Source organism: Oncorhynchus nerka, linkage group LG9b (genome assembly GCF_034236695.1).
Source record: "Oncorhynchus nerka isolate Pitt River linkage group LG9b, Oner_Uvic_2.0, whole genome shotgun sequence".
In the NCBI taxonomy this organism is placed as follows: domain Eukaryota; kingdom Metazoa; phylum Chordata; class Actinopteri; order Salmoniformes; family Salmonidae; genus Oncorhynchus; species Oncorhynchus nerka.
The window spans coordinates 23340591-23362219 of NC_088424.1; the positions used below are offsets into that span (position 1 = coordinate 23340591).

The 21629-nt window shown below is 40.2% G+C and overlaps 1 protein-coding gene across 1 annotated transcript in view; it reads left to right on the forward strand.

The window, feature by feature from the left end:
* Positions 1–13156: 13156 nt before the first annotated feature.
* LOC115114461 (contactin-associated protein-like 2) overlaps positions 13157–21629 on the forward strand; it is a 107995-nt gene continuing 99522 nt past the window's right edge. Inside the window, exon 1 of the mRNA XM_029642708.2 lies at positions 13157–13578. Within this exon, the coding sequence (XP_029498568.1) occupies positions 13497–13578 (82 nt within the window). The 5' untranslated portion in view covers positions 13157–13496. The remainder of the gene's footprint in view (positions 13579–21629) is intronic.

Genomic DNA, 21629 nt, shown 5'->3' on the forward strand with positions numbered 1-21629 from the left:
TCAGTTTGTTTTGCACAATTTCATATCATAGTCAGATAAGATAAGCTTGCAGAGCTTCTGCTGCACTTAACCTTTCTCCATTTACTATGTTCACTTGTGTAGACCTTGTTCCCTTATAAGGCTAGCAGAAAACATGACCTCTCTGTACAGTGCAGAATCTTGAGAATCAGTGAGTATCTCTAGGGAATTCTAAAGGAGTATTATGTGAACCTGTGTGTTCCACATTCTATGGCTTGGATTTTCCTCCCATTTTACTGCTATAAATAATGCAACACACATGAGGAAAACAAGTAGAGCTTTATATTTATAGGCAGAAGGAAATTAATTTGTAACGTGGTGTGAAAAGGTTCAAAGCCCAGTGTGAGTGAAAATATATATTTTTATTTTACCAGAAGGGAAACCTGTATGGATTACATTTTGAGGTGAGTAAAATCGTAAGCTTCATGTTATGAAAATCATCAGTATGAATTGTTGATTCTGAGGTTGCATTGTCTTTCACATCGCCATAGGGTGGGGTTTCAGAGCAACGGTGTGGAAAAGACCAATATAAAATATCGCCATCAAATAAAATGCTATTAGATTTCTATTCAGATTAGGGCATACAAGTGGTTGACAGGCACAGGGAAGAGACGATCACACTTCGAAGATTAACATTCATCCATTCACTACCACAGGTGTATTTTACATATTAGGTTTGCTCCAGTGAGACAGACAGAACTACATCCGGCACTTTTCATTTCCTAACATTTGAACACAAAGGACTTCTCTAGTCATATAGTATATCATTCGGACAAGTTTAATGATCTGATGAGGTAAAAAAAAATCAAAATTTGAGTAGGCTAGTGTAGTTTTCTTTGAAGTGTGTGCATCCACTGTTTGACTAAATTACTCATGGATAATGGTTGAAAACCTGAGGCAAAAACAAATCAAACATACACATTTGAATTGTCCTACACATTAGTGATTATTCTATGGCACTGGAAGAAGGACAAGACGAGACTTATTCCTAACACCTTAATAGTATTCATCTCTTTGTATACAGACTAGGCCTATAGCTGTGGCCTGCAGACTACAACGCAGTAGATGTTGTTAGTTATGTGCTATCTATACATGTTTATGTCGTTTCAGTAGAAGGCTATGTTAAAAATAATTCCTTGAAATAGCACATTAGTAATGGAAATAACTGAGTGCCAACGACTCAACATAATCATTCCGAGTAGCCTATAATTCAGAGATACAGTTGAAGTTGGAAGTTTACGTACACCGTAGCCAAATACATTTAAACTCAGTTTTTCACAATTCCTGACATTTAATCCTAGTAAAAATTCCATGTCTTAGATCAGTTAGGATCACCACTTTATTTTAAGAATTTGAAATGTCAGACTAATATTAGAGAGAACAATTTATTTCAACCTTTTATTTCTTTCATCACATTCCCAGTGGGTCATATGTTTACATACACTCAATTAGTATTTGGTAGCATCACCTTTAAATTGTTTAACTTGTGTCAAATGTGTCAAATCTATTTAAAATTATATATCATTTTTTGTTTCATTTTCACCCTTTTTCTCCCCAATTCCATACTATACAATTGTTCGTAGCTACTATCTTGTCTCACCACTACAACTCCTGTATGGGCTCGGGCAAGACAAAGGTTTTCCAGGTTTTCCATGCGTCCTCTGAAAGACAACCCAACCAAGCCGCACTGCTTCTTAACACACGTGCATCCAATCCGGAAGCCAGCGGCACCAATGTGTCAGAGGAAACACCGTGCACCTGGCGACCTGGTTAGCGTGCACTGTGCCCGGCCCACCACAGGAGTCACTAGTGCGCAATGAGACAAGGATATCCCTACCGGCCAAACCCTCCCTAACCTAGACGACACTAGGCCAATTGCGCATCGCCCAATGGACCTCCCAGTCACGGCCGGCTGCGACAGAGCCTGGGCTCGAACCCAGAGTCTCTGGTGGCACAGCTAGTACTGCGATGCAGCGCCTTAGACCACTGCGCCACCCGGGAGGCCCTTGATGCCATCTATTTTGTGAAGTGCACCAGTCCCTCCTACAGCAAAGCACCCCCACAACATGATGCTGCCACCCCTGTGCATCACAGTTGGGATGGTGTTTTTCATCTTGCAAACATAACGACGGTCATTATGGCCAAACAGTTCTATTTTTGTTTCATCAAACCAGAGGACATTTATCCAAAGAGTACGATCTTTGTCCCCATGTGCAGTTGCAAATCGTAGTCTGGCTTTTTTATGGCTGTTTTGGAGCAGTGGCATCTTCCTTGCTGAGCGGCCTTTCAGGTTATATCGATATAGGACTTGTTTTACTGTGGATATAGATACTTTTGTACCTGTTTCCTCCAGCATCTCCACAAGGTCCTTTGCTGTTGTTCTGGGATTGATTTGCACTTTTCGCACCAAAGTACGTTCATCTCTAGGAGACAGAATGCGTCTCCTTTCTGAGAAGTATGACGGCTGCGTGGTCCCATGGTGTTTAGACTTGCGTACTATTGTTTGTACAGATGAACATGGTATCCTCAGGCATTTGGAGATCCCAAGGATGAACCAGACTTCTGGAGGTCTACACTTTTTTTTCTGAGGTCTTGGCTGATTTCTTTTGATTTTCCCATGAAATACATAAACAGGTGTACACCTCCAATTGACTCAAATTCTATCAATTAGCCTATCAGAAGCTTCTAAAGCCATGACATAATTTTCTGGAATTTTCTAAGATTTTTAAAGGCACAGTCAACTTAGTGTATGTAAACTTCTGACCCACTGGAATTGGGATACAGTGAATTATAAGTGAAATAATCTGTCTTTAAGCAATTGTTGGAAAAATGACTTGTGTCATGCACAAAGTAGATGTCCTAACCGACTTGCCAAAACTATAGTTTGTTAACAAGACATTTGTGGAGTGGTTGAAAAACTAGTTTTAATGACTCCAACCTAAGTGTATGTAAACTTCCGACTTAAACTGTAGCTGTGTTGTTATGGAAAGGAAGAGCGTGATATATAGGAATAGGGGTATACACAGTAATTCAAGGAGTTTAAATCACTACTCTACTGGAGTTATCTTAACCCTCAACAGAGTGATACACTTTCTGGAGTTAGTGTTGATAACTGGAGTTGATTGGGACTGACTACTTTTAAGGCCAGGCATCACAGGCTAAGATTACATTTTTGCATCTACTATCACATTTTTAGATTTTGTTTGTGTTTTGATCCATTAATCTTTGTACAGTCTTGGCCAAAAGTTTGAGAATGACACAAATATTAATTTCCACAAAGTTTGCTGCTTCAGTGTCTTTAGATATTTTTGTCAGATGTTACTATGGAATACTGAAGTATAATTACAAGCATTTCTTTTTGTAACAGTATTTTTATTGAAATTTCACAATTTTCACCCATATTAAGAGATACAACAACAGAGACAAAGCACACAGAACAAAAACAAGAAAAACAGCCCCCACTTACCCATATCTACGTGCCTATATATACACATACATACATACACATACATATACATATACACACACATATGCATACATACACGCACGCACACATCCACATATACACACCCATACATACGTACACCATTTTCCTCTTCCCGCTCGGTGCTTCTCTCACCCCATCACTATCATTGCGTCTCTCAATACATACATTTTAAACAAACTTACAAACAGAAATTAAACAAAAAAGCTCAGTTTAAACCAAGAGGTTAGGTTCCACACATGGAACGTACAGTGTAGTTCTGAAATACATAGATCCCCGCCATTCTAAGAGAATCCTTGCAGCATAATAGCTGATACCTCAGGTTCTAGGTAATTTAGATAAGGTTCCCATACTTTGTAGAACTGGTCTGTTTTAGAATGCAATGTACATGTCAGATATTCCAGAGGCACCCATTCAAATAGTATCTTATGCCAGTCTTTAATAGAAGGAACCTTATCACTAATCCACTGTAAAAGGATGTTTTTCCTCGCTGCGAAGGTAAGGATGTTGTAAAGCCTCCTTTTACAGACAGAAGTAACATGCCTACTAGGGACACCTAACAGCAAAGAAACTGGGTCCAATTCTAGATCAACCCCTAGGATCTTTTCAATTTCTTGCAGGACACCAGACCAGTATCTTTGTATTTTGGTACATGACCATAAACAATGTGTTAGGGTGCCTGTATCAGTTTTGCATTTAAGACACTGAGGGGAAGAGGAAGTGGGGCTAAAAGCATGTCTGCGATTTGGGGATATATGCAATCTGTGTATTATTCTTAATTGGATTGCTCTAGTACGGTTACATATAGATATTGTTTTTGCATATCTCCAAATGTCCTCCCACATCTCTTCGTCAATAGTAACAGACAATTCTTTCTCCCACACTTGTTTCACCCTCTGTGTGTTGACAGCAGAAAAGGACCTTAAAGTATCATAAAACAGACTTACAGACATTTTCCTTTGTGGGAAAAAAAGCATTCTTTCAATGACAGACACATCAGGGTTACCAATTAAGGTGGTGGTCTCCAGAATATAATGTCTTACTTGTAGGAAGCGGAAAAAGTCCTGCTTTGGGAGTCGATATTTCTCGACCATCTGCTCAAATGACAACAAAATCTTATCAGTGAATAAGTCGTTTAGCCTGCGTATGCCCTTATTAAGCCATAAGTTAAAGCCAGCATCCAGCAATCCTGGGCTGAAATCTGGGTTGTTAAGAATTGGGGTAAGAGCAGAGGATAGTTTGGACCTTCCCAGGAAGCGTTGAACTGACCTCCATACTTTGAGTGTGTTAAGTGTAACGGGATTATTGCAGTGTTCTTCTACAGACTTGAAACTTCTGAAAAATAAAAGATCCTGTAAGGGGCATTTTGAGAGAGAAGTCTCAATGTCTAACCAAATAGAGGAGTCATCATTTGTGATCCAGTCAGAAATATAACAAAGGTGGGCACACCATTGATAGAACCTGATATTGGGCAGGTCCAAGCCGCCCATAGAACTTGGCAGCTGCAATATTGCCATCTTAAGTCTTGGCTTGCGTTTACTCCATATAAAGGAACTTAGCCATCCATTTACATCCTTTATTACCTTATTGGAGAGCAATACTGGGATCATTTGGATTGGGTAAAGTAGTCTAGGTAAAACGTTCATTTTCAAGAGGGATATTCTACCCAACCAAGAAATCGGGAGAGAGTTCCAGCGCTCCAGATCCTGTCTTATTGTATCAAACAAGGGAACAAAATTGGCTTTGTACATTAGCTGGAATTTAGGAGTTACAAATATACCCAGATACATGAAACCTGAGGGAGACCATTTAAAAGGGAAGGGGGGAGAAGTATTAGGTACAGAGTGCAGGCTACCAAGTGGCATAGCCTCTGACTTAGTAAGGTTAATCTTGTAGCCTGAGAATCCGCTGAATAATTCAATAATATTAATAAGAGATGTAATTGAAGTCTCGGGACTAGAGAGGAATATCAGGACATCATCAGCATACAAGCTTATTTTATGGTGAACATCACCAATGAGCAGCCCCTGTATAGCAGGCGTTACCCTGATGGCCTCGGCCAGTGGTTCCATAACGAGTGCAAAGAGGAGGGGGAATAAAGGACAGCCCTGTCTGGTACCTCTGTGTATAGAGAAGCTATTTGACCGTAGCCCATTAGTAAGGACAGCAGCCTGAGGGTCATCATATAAAACTTTCACCCATTTTATAAAGTTGTCCCCCAGACCAAATTTATTTAGAGCAAATAATAGGTAAGACCACTCCACACGATCAAATGCTTTCTCAGCATCTAGGGAGAGCACAAGACCATCCACAGCACTTTGTTGGTAGGCTTGAATTACATTAAGAAGCCGCCTGACGTTGTTGCATGACTTACGGCCCCTAATGAAGCCAATTTGGTCTCCTTTCACAATTAGTGGCAGTGAGTCCTCTAATCTTGTGGCTAGAATTTTGGAAAGCAATTTTCTATCCACATTCAGAAGGGAAATTGGTCTGTACGAGGAACAAGACTCTGGACATTTTCCCTTTTTGAGAATAAGTGAAATGTTGGCTTCTCTCAGCGTTTGAGGGAGTTGGTCATTTGAAAATGAGTGGTTAAACATATCACGCAATGGCTCAAGGATCAGGCCATGGAACTCTTTATAGAACTCACTACAAAACCCGTCTGGTCCTGGGGCCTTACCATTTTGCAGATTCTTAATTGCGAGCATTATCTCTTCCTTGGTAATAGGGGCATTAAGGAGGGACCTTTGTTCTTCGGAGATAGTAGGGAGCTCAATCTTACAAAATAAGTTCTCCATTAATTTGGGTGCATCCTTTGGCAGTTCTGAGGCATAAAGGTTTGTATAAAATTTCTTAAATGAGTCACTTATCAATTTATTTTCATATAAATGATTACCATCAGAATCAGTAATAGTAGCAATTGACTGAGAGTCAGCCCTCTTTTTAGCTAGGTATGCCAAGTACTTTCCTGGCTTATCGCCATGTTCATATAGCTTTTGCCTGACAAATCTCATTTTCTTTTCAGCGTCCTGTGTTAGGAGAGAGTCTAACGTTGATCTAATGACTGATATTTCCTTTCATAGGGCAGGAGTGGGCGTTTTAATGTAGTCCTTCTCTTTAGTTCCTAATTCACCCTCTAACATTTTTTGCTTTTCCCGCTTTTTCCGTCTCTTAGTAGCGGTGTATGACATAATCAGACCCCTGGCATACGCTTTACAGGTCTCCCAAAGGAGCCAGGGGTTATCTGTTGATTGAGAGTTAATAGAGAAAAATGCTTTAAACTCTGTTATAAAATATGATGTGAATGTATGGTCTTTAAGAATGGTTGTGTTCAACCTCCAATGTCTTGACCGATTGAATGCCCCGTTGAGTTTTATGTCCAGGATCACCTCAGCATGATCAGATATGACTATGCTTCCTATCCTAGCAGATAAAACAGACTGCAAAGACGTCTTGGGCATAAAAAAATAATCTATTCTAGTCTGACATCCATGAGGTGCAGAGAAAAAAGTGAACTCTCTGTTGGAGGGATGGAAAGCTCTCCAGACATCCGCATACCCCAGATCATCACAAATAACTTTAAGTGACTTAGCTTGAGGAGAGAGTGAAGCTATACCACTGGGAAACTTATCAATAAGGGGGTTCAACAAGCAGTTAAAATCTCCTCCAACCACTGCAGTGTCTGAGTTTAATTCTGAAAAGTCTAGAAATGCCTTAGTGAGGAAATCAGTGGGGTGAGCAGGGGGGAAGTAAATATTCATTATGGAAATGTTCTGCCCTTGTAAAGTACCATTAATTATAACAAAGCAACCAAATTTATCTTTCACACAATTCAAGACCTTAAGTGGTAAGTTCTTTTTCACCAGAATTGCTACACCTCTACTTCTGGATGTAAATGATGAGAAAAACATACAAGCATTTCTTAAGTGTCGAAGGCTTTTATTGACAATTATTTGAAGTTGATGCAAAGAGTCAATATTTGAAGTGTTGACCCTCCTTTTTTCAAGACCTCTGCAATCCGCCCTGGCATGCTGTCAATTAACTTCTGGGCCACATCCTGACTGATGGCAGCCCGTTCTTGCATAATCAATGCTTGAAGTTTGTCAGAATTTGTGGGTTTTTGTTTGTCCACACTTGCAGTTTGACCAAAGGTTCTTAGTGGGATTAAGGTCTGGGGAGTTTCCTGGCCATGGACCCAAAATATCAATGTTTTGTTCCCCGAGCCACTTAGTTATCACTTTTGCCTTATGGCAAGGTGCTCCATCATGCTGGAAAAGGCATTGTTCGTCACCAAACTGTTCCTGGATGGTTGGGAGAAGTTTCTCTCTGAGAATGTGTTGGTACCATTCTTTATTCATGGCTGTGTTCTTATGCAAAATTGTGAGTGAGACCACTCCCTTGGCTGAGAAGCAACCCCACACATGAATGGTCTCAGGATGCTTTACTGTTGGCATGACACAGGACTGATGGTAGCGCTCACTTGTTCTCCCCGGACAAGCTTTTTTCCGGATGCCCCAAACAATCGGAAAGGGGATTCATCAGAGAAAATGACTTTATCCCAGTCCTCAGCAGTCCAATCCCTGTACCCTTTGCAGAATATCAGTCTGTCCCTGATGTTTTTCCTGGAGAGAAGTGGCTTCTTTGCTGCCCTTCTTGACACCAGGCCATCCTCCAAAAGTCTTCACCTCACTGTGCGTGCAGATGCACTCACACCTGCCTGCTGCCATTCCTGAGCAAGCTCTGTACTGGTGGTGCCCCGATCCCGCAGCTGAATCAACTTTAGGAGACGGTCCTGGCGCTTGCTGGACTTTCTTGGGCGCCCTGTAGCCTTCTTCACAACAATTGAACCGCTCTCCTTGAAGTTCTTGATGATCAGATAAATGGTTGATTTAGGTGCAATCTTACTGGCAGCAATATCCTTGCCTGTGAAGCCCTTTTTGTCCAAAGCAATGATGATGACGTGTTTCCTTGCAGGTAACCATGTTTGACAGAGGAAGAACAATAATTCCAAGCACCACCCTCCTTTTGAAGCTTCCAGTCTGTTATTCGAACTCAATCAGCATGACAGAGTGCACTCCAGTCTTGTCCTCATCAACACTCACACCTGTGTTAACGAGAGATCACTGACATGATGTCAGCTGGTCCATTTGTTGGCTGGGCTGAAATGCAGTGGAAATGTTTTTCTGGGATTCAGGTAATTTGCATGATAAAGAGGGACTTTGAGGGGGCTGCAGGGTAGCCTAGTGGTTAGAGCGTTGGACTAGTAACCGGATGGTTGCAAGTTCAAACCCCCAAGCGGACAAAGGTACAAATCTGTCATTCCGAACAGGCAGTTAACCCACTGTTCCTAGGCCATCATTGAAAATCTTTTTTTTTTTTTAACTGACCTGCCTAGTTAAATAAAGGTTTACAAATAAAATTGCAATTCATCTGATCACTCTTCATAACATTCTGGAGTATATGCAAATTGCCATCATGCAGACTTTTAATTTGTGTCATTCTCAAAACTTTTGGCTACGACTGTATTTTCAACAAAAAAGTCAGTTGATAAAGTGATATTTTTGTTAATTTATTATACTACATAGGTCATGAATTGTAAGCACTTTTAAACATCCATCCGTAATTTCTAAGCTAACTGCATTGAATCGCGCATCATGTAAAGGCCCATTTCATAGAGAATGTTACAAACAGGACTATATGTAGTAATATACTTTGAAGAGATGGTGATTGTGTCGAAATTACTGTTTGATAGTCTAAATTCAGTTTACTTGTCTTTACCTGACATTTCCAGAAAGACTTTTTCTCATCGTCAGAAGCATCCGCATACACCATGTTGCGGGGTTATCCTTAGACATATTCTCCAGATTTATACGTAGGGAATTGTTGATATGTTGTCCAATTTTTATTCTAGATTACATTTATCAAGAAATCCACCTAAAATGCATTTTGCACACTTTTCTTTTGCGATTTACAGATAGAAATATGAAAAAGTCTTTATCCACAATCTACAAAATGTCCAGTCCTGGAGTGTCTTAACAAAATGAAACAAAAATATTTAGGCGGACTTCATCCAGTGTCCAGATAAATGTATTCAGACCCAAAATACTTATTCCACATTTTGTTGTCTCACCCATCTACACACAATACCCCATAATGAAAGTGGAAACATGTTTTATTTTTTTGCACATTTATTGAAAATGAAATACAAAAAAAAAATCGAATTTACATAAGTGTTCACACCTCTGAGGCAATACTTTGTTGAATCACCTTTGGCAGCGATTACAGCTTTGTGTCATCTTGGGTCTGTCTGTCTGTCTATCAACTTTGCACATCTGGATTTGTGGATTTTCTCCCATTATTCCTTGCAGATTTTCTCCAGCTCTGTTAAGTTAGATGGGGAGCAGCGGTGAACAGCAATCTTCAAGTCTTTCCACAGATTTTCAATGTGATTCAAGTCTAGGCTATGGCTGGGTCACTCAAGGACTTTCACATTCTTGTTCTGAAGCCATTCAAGCATCGCTTTGGCTGAATGCTTTGGGTCAATGTCCTGTTGGAACGTAAATCTTCGCCCCAGTCTTTCGTTTTGAACTCTGAAGCAGGTTCTCATCAATAATTTGAATGTATTTGGCTCCATTCAATCTTTCCTCTATCCTTCCCAGTCTCCCAGTCCCTGCTGCTGAAAAGCATCCCCATAGCATGCTTCACGGGAACAATGGTGTAAAACTGTTTTTTTCCCCCCAGACATAGTGCTTTGCATTCAGGCCAAAGAGTAAAATCTTTGTCTCATCAGACCGCAGAATCTTTTGCCTTATGCTCTGTCTTTCAAGTGCCTTTTTGCGAAGGCGTGATGTCATGTGCCTCTTTTTCTCAGGAGTGCCATCCATCTGGCCACTCTCCTATAAAGCACATATTTGTGAAGTGCTGTTGTCCTTCTGGCAGGCTCTCCCATCTCAGCCAAGGAACTCTGTAATTATGCCAGAATGGTCAATGGGTTCTTGGTCACCTCCCTGACCAAGTTCCTTCTGGCCTGGTTGCTCAGTTTGGTCTGACGGCCAGCTTTAGGCAGAGTCTGGTTAGTTCCGTATTTCTTCAATTTTCCAATGACCACTAATCTCTTGGAAACTTTCAACACTACAAATTGTTTTATACCCTTCCCCAAATATATGCCTCATCATAATTCTATCTTGGAGTTATAAAAACAATTCCTTGGACTTCATGGTATAGTTTCTGCTCTGACAACTGTGGGACCTTATAAAACAGGTGTGTTCTTTCTAAATCATGTCCAAATAATTGAATTGGCCACAGGTGGACTCCAAACAAGTTGTAGTGACATTTCAAGGATGATCAAAGGAAGTTGGATGCACCTGAGCTCAATTTGGAGTGTCATAGCAAAGGGGTGTGAATACTTACACGACAGGTCAAAGTTTTAGAACACCTATTCATTCAAGGGTTTTTCTTTATTTTTAGTATTTTCTACATTGTAGAATAATAGTGAAGACATCAAAACTATGAAATAACACATATGGAATCATGTAGTAACCAAAAAAACTGTTAAATAAATCAAAATATATTTCATATTTGAGATTCTTCAAAGTAGCCACCCTTTGCCTTGATTACAGCTTTGCATACTCTTGGCATTCTCTCAACCAGCTTCAGCTGGAATGCTTTTCCAACAGTCTTGAAGGAGTTCCCACATATACTGAGCACTTGTTGGCTGCTTTTACTCCACTCTGCGGGCCAACTCATCCCAAACCATCTCAATTAGTTTGAGGTCAGGGGATTGTGGCGGCCAGGTCTTCTGATGCAGCACTCCATCACTCTCCGTCTTGGTAAAATAGTCCTTACACAGCCTGGAGGTGTGTTGGGTCATTGTCCTGTTGAAAAATAAATAATAGTCTCACTAAGCCCAAACCAGATGGGATGGTGTAACTGCAGAATTCTGTGGTGGCCATGCTGGTTAAGTTTGTCTTGAATTCTAAATAAATCACAGACAGTGTCACCAGCAAAGCACCCCCATACCATAACACCTCCTCCTCCATGCTTTACGGTGGGACATACATATGCAGGGATAATCTGTTCACCCACACCGCGTCTCACAAAAACACGGCAGTTGGAACCAAAAATCTCCCATTTGGACTCCAAATTTCCACCGGTCTAATGTCCATTGCTCGTGTTTCTTGGCCCAAGCAAGTCTCTTCTTATTATTGGTGTCCTTTAGTGTTCGGTTCGATTCTAGGCTGTATCACAACCGGCCGTGATTGGGAGTCCCATAGGGCGGTGCACAATTGGCCCAGCGTCATCTGGGTTAGGGTTTGGCCGGGGTAGGACGTCATTGTAAGTAAGAACTTGTTCTGAAATTACTTGCCTAGTTAAATAAAGGTTAAATATATATATATATATATATTTAAATGGATAGCACTACAGATTGGTTTCCACTACTTACCACAGCCACAAAGTCAAAATGGACTATAGTAAATATTGATGATAACAACTATTTTATTTTTGGTCTTAATTTAAGATGAGGATTAGGCATAAAGTTAGAATTGTGGTTAGGTTTATAATCAAGATAATAATTAAGAAAAGGTTTATTCTTTTTTCAACTCTTCAATCTCTGTCAAGTTGGTTATTGATAATTGCTTAAATGCCATTTTCAAGTCTTGCCATAGATTTTCATGCCAATTTAAGCAAAACTGTAACTTGGCCAATCAGGAACATTCAATGTTGTCTTGGTAAGCATCTCAAGTGTATATTTGGCCTTGTCTTTTAGGTTATTGTCCTGCTGAAAAGTGAATTTGTCTCCCAGTGTCTGTTGGAAACCAGGGTTTCCTCTAGGGTTTTGCCTGCGTTTACCTCTATTCCGATTATTTTTACCTCCCCCCAAAACTTCCTAGTCCTTGCCGATGACGATCATATCCATAACATGATGCAGCCACCACCATGCTTGAACATATGTAGTAGTGTGGTACTCAGTGATGTGTTGGATTGGGTTTTCCCTAAACATAATGAGGACAAAAAGTGAATTTCTTTGCCACATTTTTTGCAGTATTTATTTAGTGCCTTATTGCAAATAGGATGCATATTTTGGAATATTCTTTATTCTGTACAAGCTTCCTTCTTTTCACACTGTAATTGATGTTATTATTGTGGAGTAACAACAATGTTGTTGATCTATCCTCGGTTTTTCTCCTTACAGCCATTGAATTCTTAACTGTTTTAAAATCAGGCAATGGCAATGTAACCCCCAATATAGTGTTGTTTGACTCCAGAGGAGTTGAATTAACTCTTGCAATTATATTGTGAGTAAACATTACTCTAAATAATTAACTCTAGAATAGGCCTACTGATCAACACTGCAAAAAGTTAAAGAAGTAACAATTATTTTTCATTTAATACTGTACAGAGTGAAACGTAATGATGCAACACTAAATGTAGCATACACAGTTCTGAAAATATAACTATGTATGCTTAACTCTTTTAGACTTGGACCAAATGTTATATGTGGCAGAGTAAAATGTTCTCCGCCTTAATTTGATTTCACCGACGCGTGTCCCCTTGTGTATGTTTGGTGGACCGTACCATCACCGAAATAAAGGGGAACAACAAGACAATTTCCAATTCAGTACCTGAACAGCGACGACTCTGTTTGTCCGGTCATAATTAGCAAGCGAGTATTCCTCAATGCAGTTAGAGCTAATGGGGCAGTGCACTGAAAAAACATGGTTCGTGAGGATATTCTTTGAAAAAGAGGACCGTTTTTGTCAAGTGTTTAGTTTTTCTGGGTGACACTAGAGGTAGCGAATAATGCGCACCAGCGTGTAAGCGAGCCATTGCTTGGTAGCAGCCACTTTCTATATAGCTAATAAAGCCCTATCTGGATAGCTGTCTTCAGCTTGCTTCTGCCTAGAGAGGCGGGTTACTTACTATACGAAGCATCCATAGGCAACGGAAAACAACAACTTGACACAATTTTCTTTGTTTCAAGGTCTAATTGAAGATGCTTCCTGGACCGGAGCTAACATTACTGCTCTGGATCTTCAGTTGCATCAGCAGCCTCAGCTCAGCATCTTCAACATCCAGTGAGTAGGCTAACACACACTATATGTTCTGAGCTTCGTTGCTTTGTGTCCGTCTTGTGCAGGACAAGGACCAGGGCATTCATTGCAGGCTGAGTGTTATGCGTCAAAGTGTTTAACACTTCGGCATCAGACCTGCTTGGAACACATGGCAGTAGAAGAGTACCGGTGTTTTCAGTGCTTATACCGGTGTTTTCAGTGTTTTGGTGCTTATCGTCTGTTATTGTATTTATTTATGGGGCTATGCTGCTTATTAGGCTACATTTGACCTGACTCCTTGTGTCGTTCGGATATCCAATAGATGATTCTGAATGGCAGGCTACAGTATAGGCTACGTTTGGTCTGTGTCAAAATAATCTTCCCCTTGATACATGTTTCTGCAGTTGTTTCAGGAGATGCGGTTTTTATTACAGTGTACTGCAATATGGTTTATTTTTACTGAAGGCACATTTAAATCTCAAAAGTTCAAAAGTGCATATTCAAAAATGCTATTTTAACGGTATAGATCAGAACACCTACTGTCGTTTTATTCTGTGATAAGTCATGAGTTAATTAAGCCTAATATTTAACGTGCATACATACATATGAAGGATAGCTATCGTAACAGCGTGTGTTTTAGGAAGTTCTCTTTGCGTGCTTTACTCTTTATTTCTAAACTAGTCTAAGCCAATATAGCAGGCATAAAATAAACTGGATTGACACAGCTGTAATGATGGCTGGGTGAGAGTGCTGGTCCCATGTGACATTAACTTTAAATGGAACTGTTAAACATTAAGATCTGTACAAGCAAAGTCATTATTTAACCAATATCTATACTGAATAAAAATATAAATGCAACATGTAAAGTGTTGGTCCCATGTTTCATGAGCTGAAATAACGTGTTTCTCTCAATTTGTTTAAATTCCTGTTAGCGAGCATTTCTTAATTGCCAAGATAATCCATCCACCTGACAGGTGTGGCATATCAAGAAGATGATTAAACAGGTGCACCTTGTGCTGGGGACAATAAAAGGTCACTCTAAAATGTGCATTTTGTCACACAACACAATGCCATAGATGGCTCACGTTTTGAGGGAGCAGGAAATTGGCATGCTGACTGCAGGAATGTCCACCAGACCTGTTGCCAGATAATTTAAGATTCATTTCTCTACCATAAGATGCCTCCAACATCGTTTTAGAGAATTGGGCAGTACGTCCAACTGGCCTCACAACCGCAGACCACGTGTAACTATGCTAGCCCATGACCTTTACATCCGGCATCTTCAACTGCGGGATCGTCTGTGACTAGCCACCTTGACAGCTGATGAAACTGAGGAGTATTTCTGTCTGTTATAAAGCCCTTTTGTCTGGTAAAATTAATTCTGATTGGCTGGACTTGGCTCTCAAGTGGATGGGCCTGGCTCCCAAGTGGGTGGGCCTATGCCTTCCCAGGCCCACCATGGCTGCACCCCTGGCCAATCATGTGAAATCCATAGATTAGGGCCTAATGAATTTATTTCAATTGACTGATTTCCTTATATGAACTGAACATCATTTAAATCGTTGAAATGGTTGCATTTATATTTTTGTTCAGTATATTTTGTGTGTGGATGTGTCTGTTTACACATGTACATGTGCAAGAGAGACATTAAGATGCCATGAAATGAGAGTATAGATGTCCCAGGACAGCAGTAAACAGACATCCAGATCAACTGAAATAAAACAAAAAATAGATCACATAACTCAGTGATATTTGGCACTACATTTGGCTATTTAACAGACAATACATAGTGGTGTATTTCCTCGCCACACACCCCTCCCCTTCTTCTTGTCTCAATTTTTTTATTTTTATACACAAGATACTATATCTTCAAGCTTTTCACTGACAGCTGCAACTCAATAAGCTAGTCCTACATTTGCCGCATGCCCTGCCCAAGGGGTCTGAATACTTTCCGAATGCACTGTAGACAGGAGTAATTAGGAATTCTGGCAAATGTATTTCCTTATTGGAGGCACTGCCTATGCCTGTCTGACGCTTGGCCTAAGTGTAACGGTAACCCATGATCATGTTTGAGGAACAGAGGAAGGGGTATTACGTGTCATTTCTGTCATACTCTATAACTGCTAAGAGGGAAAGATGATTAGCTCCTCCAAATTAAGCTATACAAATCTCACTGTCATTTCTGTCTATTCAAGAGGTCGTGTACATTGTGGTAAAGTGTTCAGATGTTATGCCCTCGCCATTCATTCAGTGCGCGAAATAAGTTTGTTTCAGTGGCAAACTATCTTATCATCATGCCTGATAGAAAGTTGAGAAACACACAGACAAATTAGAAAAACTTTGCCCAAACTCAGTGAACACAGCCTGGCCATTGACACGACTTCACAGGCAGAGCTGACTGCAGGCTGAGCTGACTGAGGTAGTGACCTCACTAACACTGTTTGAAAACTCTCTTGCCACACCATAAGGATACAGTTTTCTTAACTCCAAATATACACTTCTTGTTTTTATCATTATCGTCACAACTTGCGTTTGCAATGTTCCTTCAGTTTTCATAAATGAAATGGAGGGGGAGAGAAACTGAAGGAGAGAGAAACAGAGGGAGAGCTTGTGTGTTTGTGCCTATTAGAGCTGCTAAACACATTATTTAATTGCTTTCCTCCAGCCTGCACTGACCTTTCACTATTTGTATGAGTGGAGAGGCAGAAAGTTTAGATTTAATGAAGGTTGGATTTCATTATTCTGAACGTCTCGGATCAGATTTATCTGTAACTACCTGGTTACCTTATCTTTATACCGATTGTGTTAGACTAGATAAACATTGAAAGCCAAACTTCTATGGAAATATTATTGGATTTCAATTGTAGCGGTTTCCCTGACAGATGATCATGTTATTTAAGTGACTTACGTGGTTAAATAAGGGTTAGTAAATGAACATGGTAAAACCAGATGAGTTATTTAGCTAGTACCTTGTGTCAGTAGCTATATTTCCATTAATTTGTCCATTTTAGTTTTTTTTCGACATTTAGAAAGTTTGCATAGAACATAGATGCGACAATTGCTTTCCAGGGTGTGTTTACATTTAACTATCTTGTGTCATTAAAACAGCTGGACGTAATGACGTCACACCTAAAAACAACACTTTCGGCAAAAAAGTACAGTGTCAAATAAAAATGTAGTGGTTGAAGTGTTTCCATGACTCATTAAGGCAAATTGCGCATTGAATAAATTGTCGACAGCCTGTATGCCCTCCCACCTACCTGTTTCATGTCTCAGGTAGCCCACGAAAGCCAGCATGGGTAGAATGCAACAATTTACTCATATTTGCCATATGTTCTAATAACTATCCTGTGTCAACGTATCGCCATGGTCCGTGCCATGGTGAAACTTACACTCCTGTAGATCTGAAATAATTGGATGGTGAAACTTGCCAGCCAACCAGAAGAGCAAGGCGATGTAATTCAGGCATTCATGAAAGTCAGGACAATTCTTGTCCTGCAAAGAAACCATCATTTTTGTAGTTTTATTTTGCAAGCAGTAGACATTTGGATTGAAATGTGGAGTGGAGATTTATAGTTGTGGTGACATCACGTGCCCCGCGTACCTTGAACATGATTTGTAAATCATAATTTATTCACATTTGTCGCAATAAGTATGATTTCCAAATCATTTTGAAGGTGCGCAGGGCACGTGATGTCACCACAACTATAAATCTCCACTCCACATTTCAATCCAAATGTCTAATGGCTAACTACATGATGATCGACGCTTGACTGCCTTTTGACAAATAAAAATATTCTCATCATGTAGACTACCCTACTCGCACAGCCTAGCCGCACTGTATCTGCTATACTCGCACTGTATCTGCTATACCCGCACTGTATCTGCTATACCCGCACTGTATCTGCTATACACGCACTGTATCTGCTATACACGCACTGTATCTGCTATACCCGCACTGTATCTGCTATACATGCACTGTATCTGCTATACATGCACTGTATCTGCTATACACGCACTGTATCTGCTATACATGCACTGTATCTGCTATACACGCACTGTATCTGCTGGCTAGAGCGCACACGCCTAAACCAGACACATCTGCTGTAAACTCAACAGTTTTTGTGACTTAACTATCGGTAAGAGTGACCGCATTTTGCTATACACGCACTGTATCTGCTATACATGCACTGTATCAGCTATACCCGCACTGTATCTGCTATACCCGCACTGTATCTGCTATACCCGCACTGTATCTGCTATACACGCACTGTATCTGCTATACTCGCACTGTATCTGCTATACCCGCACTGTATCTGCTATACCCGCACTGTATCTGCTATACACGCACTGTATCTGCTATACACGCACTGTATCTGCTATACCCGCACTGTATCTGCTATACATGCACTGTATCTGCTATACATGCACTGTATCTGCTATACACGCACTGTATCTGCTATACATGCACTGTATCTGCTATACACGCACTGTATCTGCTGGCTAGAGCGCACACGCCTAAACCAGACACATCTGCTGTAAACTCAACAGTTTTTGTGACTTAACTATCGGTAAGAGTGACCGCATTTTGCTATACACGCACTGTATCTGCTATACATGCACTGTATCAGCTATACCCGCACTGTATCTGCTATACCCGCACTGTATCTGCTATACCCGCACTGTATCTGCTATACACGCACTGTATCTGCTATACACGCACTGTATCTGCTATACCCGCACTGTATCTGCTATACATGCACTGTATCTGCTATACATGCACTGTATCTGCTATACACGCACTGTATCTGCTATACATGCACTGTATCTGCTATACACGCACTGTATCTGCTGGCTAGAGCGCACACGCCTAAACCAGACACATCTGCTGTAAACTCAACAGTTTTTGTGACTTAACTATCGGTAAGAGTGACCGCATTTCAGCCGTACAAATCCATCCATGTCGAACAGATAAAAATGTATATCGTTAGAAAATGTATCCTGTATCTGCTGTGTCCATTACACGACACAATTATTTTTGCAACATTGCTTTTGTCGAATAAACCTGGGTCAATGGAAACCTAATGAGAAGGGAAGCCAGGGGCCAATCACCCTTTACTTCCATTGATGTCTCTGTGTTGACCTCTTGGTATTTGTAATGACTGGGACATAAAGACCGACTCATTGTGGCCACGTGTCACATTTGTGTGTCAATGATTTCCTACAGTAAGATTCCATTTAAAGGTCATGATCAGTCAATCATGTTTTTCATGAAATTAGTTATTTGAAGGAAACCAGATCAAAGTATGATCACCAAAGTATGAAAAATTACTGTTGCTTCTACATTGATAAAATTGATCATGAAGTTACTGGTCCCCTCCCCCATGTCAAACACTTGGATTCACTATTAAGAGAACAAGGTGACATCACCTTAACTCTCATTTTAATACACCAATGATAACATGATATTCTCTTACCTGATTGAAATAAGTACTGCCTTGTAACCAACATTGGAGAAGGCGTGTTTGCAGAGGGGTGTGGTTTATATACTAGCTAGATAGCAACTCTACTGGTGCCAAAATTTGACTGTAGGGGGTCAGCAAATATAATTCAAAGTTTACCCTATTCATCTATGGCAAAGATACTTATACCGAACAAAAAATTTAAATGCAACATATAAAGTGTTTCCATTTTTCATGAGCTAAAATAAATTATCCCTGAAAATGGGTTAGTCCCATATGTACCTCCTTAGTTTAGAGGCAATGGGGCCACACTCTAGGGTGCTGAGGAGTATTTCTGTCTGTAATAAAGCCCTTTTGTGGAGAGACATTTTGATTGGCTGGGACTGGTTCCCCAGTGGGTGGGCATATTCCTTCTCAGGCCCACCCATGGCTTTGCTCCTGCCCACTATGTGAAATCCATAGATTAGGACCTAATTTATTTATTTAAATTGACTGATTTCCTTCTATGAACTGTAACTCAGTAAAATCTTTGAAATGATTGCATGTTGTGTTTATTTTTGTTCAGTATATATGTTTCTCCTTTCATCTGTGTCAGGTGTTAGCTAGTTACTGGCTAGCTAGGTCTTCAGACAGCATGGAACAAAAGGGGGGGAAGGGTTGTTCAAAACTTTGATGCAGTTGTCAAGTCAATATCTGTCAATGCTGCTGTGAACCGCATCACAAGAGACATGTAAAAAAAAAAATATATAATAATAATAATGAAAATAATGATATCATACGTGCAATTTGAGTGTTGTTTGAGTTGCTTTGTGTATCACCAAATTAGCCTGAGATGATTTTACTGCATTGCAACCAAGTTGCTTGACATTGGTGTGTCAAAGAGCTGGTCAGTCAAGGCAAGCTCGTGAATATAAGTTCTCCACCCACTCAGTCTGTCTTTTCAAACTTCCTGGTAGTTAGGCATTAGAGAAAAAGTACTTTTCAAACTGACTGTTCAGGACCTTTAAAAAAGTGCATTGATCAATAAAAAATGCAATGTATAGTTTAAATTATTTTTCCACCCAAGAAATTAAATCTTAGAACTAATCACTTAATTCATCAGGCTCAATGTACTTTCCCTGGCTAAAGGATTTAAATAAATCTCAAATCTGAGTAATACAATTTGGCCAATTAAATAAGTAAATCCATTTGAAAATGAACCCAGTCAACCCTCACTAAGGTAGCTCAAAGACCTGCATAGAGAAGCCATAGGGAATAGACCAAAACAAATCAGGTCTCTCTTTAGTTCACCAAACAAACTATTAAAAACAAAGGAATCATGCATATTTGAGGCATAAATACCTGCAATGGACTGTACAATAAACATATGGCACAAAAGAGAGAGGATTTCTACTGTCTGAAAGAGAGACTACTCCTTACAAATGCTGTATGGATTTTATACTTGTGTCCAGTGACCCTAAATAACTCAATGTTAACAATAGTATTGAACTGAAGCTCTTGCGTGGGTCATGTAAGTAGGGGAATAATGATTGCGTCTACAGATAATAATCTTGCTGCATATCCCCTTTTGAGAATGAACCTCTAGATTGGTGTTTTTTTTGTTAGGCAAATGAGAAAGCTCATTAAGATTCTGGACACCTGCCACCATCATTTGTCAAAACATGTGACGACCCTTACCGTGACCCTCCCCCAATTCTCCAGGATCCTCCTTTTGTTCACTCTTGGTGGACATCTTCAGAACAAAGACCTACCCCAAATCAGCTCCCAAAATAACAATACCACATTAAATCTCTAGTAAAATATGGCCGTTATTCCACTGTCACTGGCATTGCACATATGGAGACAGATTGGCCTCATGGCCTCTATACATGCATATCTGAAATGATTACACATTTATCACATTGTTGTTTGGATTGAGATGGGGGGTTAACTGTAGGAAACACACTCCCAGTCACAATGTCTTGCCATGGCTGATTGCTGGTCATAACTCTCTGTGTGTGATTGTGAAGTGAATCATTGGGGTTTCTGAGTCCCAGCAAGAGGAGATTAAAAAGGAAGCACTCATGCACCCGCTTTCAGGCAGCAGACCTCCCCGCGGATCACCAGCTTTTGACAGACCATGTTTTTCGTAAAAAAATTAGTATTCATTTGTGAGCAGTGCGGGCAGATGCTGTGTTCAGTATGATTGGGTCGAACAAAGAGAGGGAGCTATTCAAAGCCTAGCTCAGTCATTACCACTTGATGGGGCTGTGGGTTGGAGAGGCATAATTGACAGCGTTCACAACAAAAGTAATCACCCGTATTAACTCACAACATATGGAGTGTCAGTCAGTCAGACTCCCAAGATGACTCCCAACACTGAAATCTGAGATTAAAATCGAAACTTTTTAACATCATCATTTTAGGGAGGTTGTAAAAAATATATGTTTATTGTAATTAGCTCCAGTTGCGTTAGCTAAATAGTGGAAATTGAATAGCTTTGTTTACGACAAGCTTCAGGGGCTTAACTTAAAGCCAGCTCCTGCTGTAAATAGAGTTATCCAAAAACATGGCCTTGTATGAAATCCATGATCAAATATAGCATGCACAATGATGTTGAACTGTAGCTGCTGT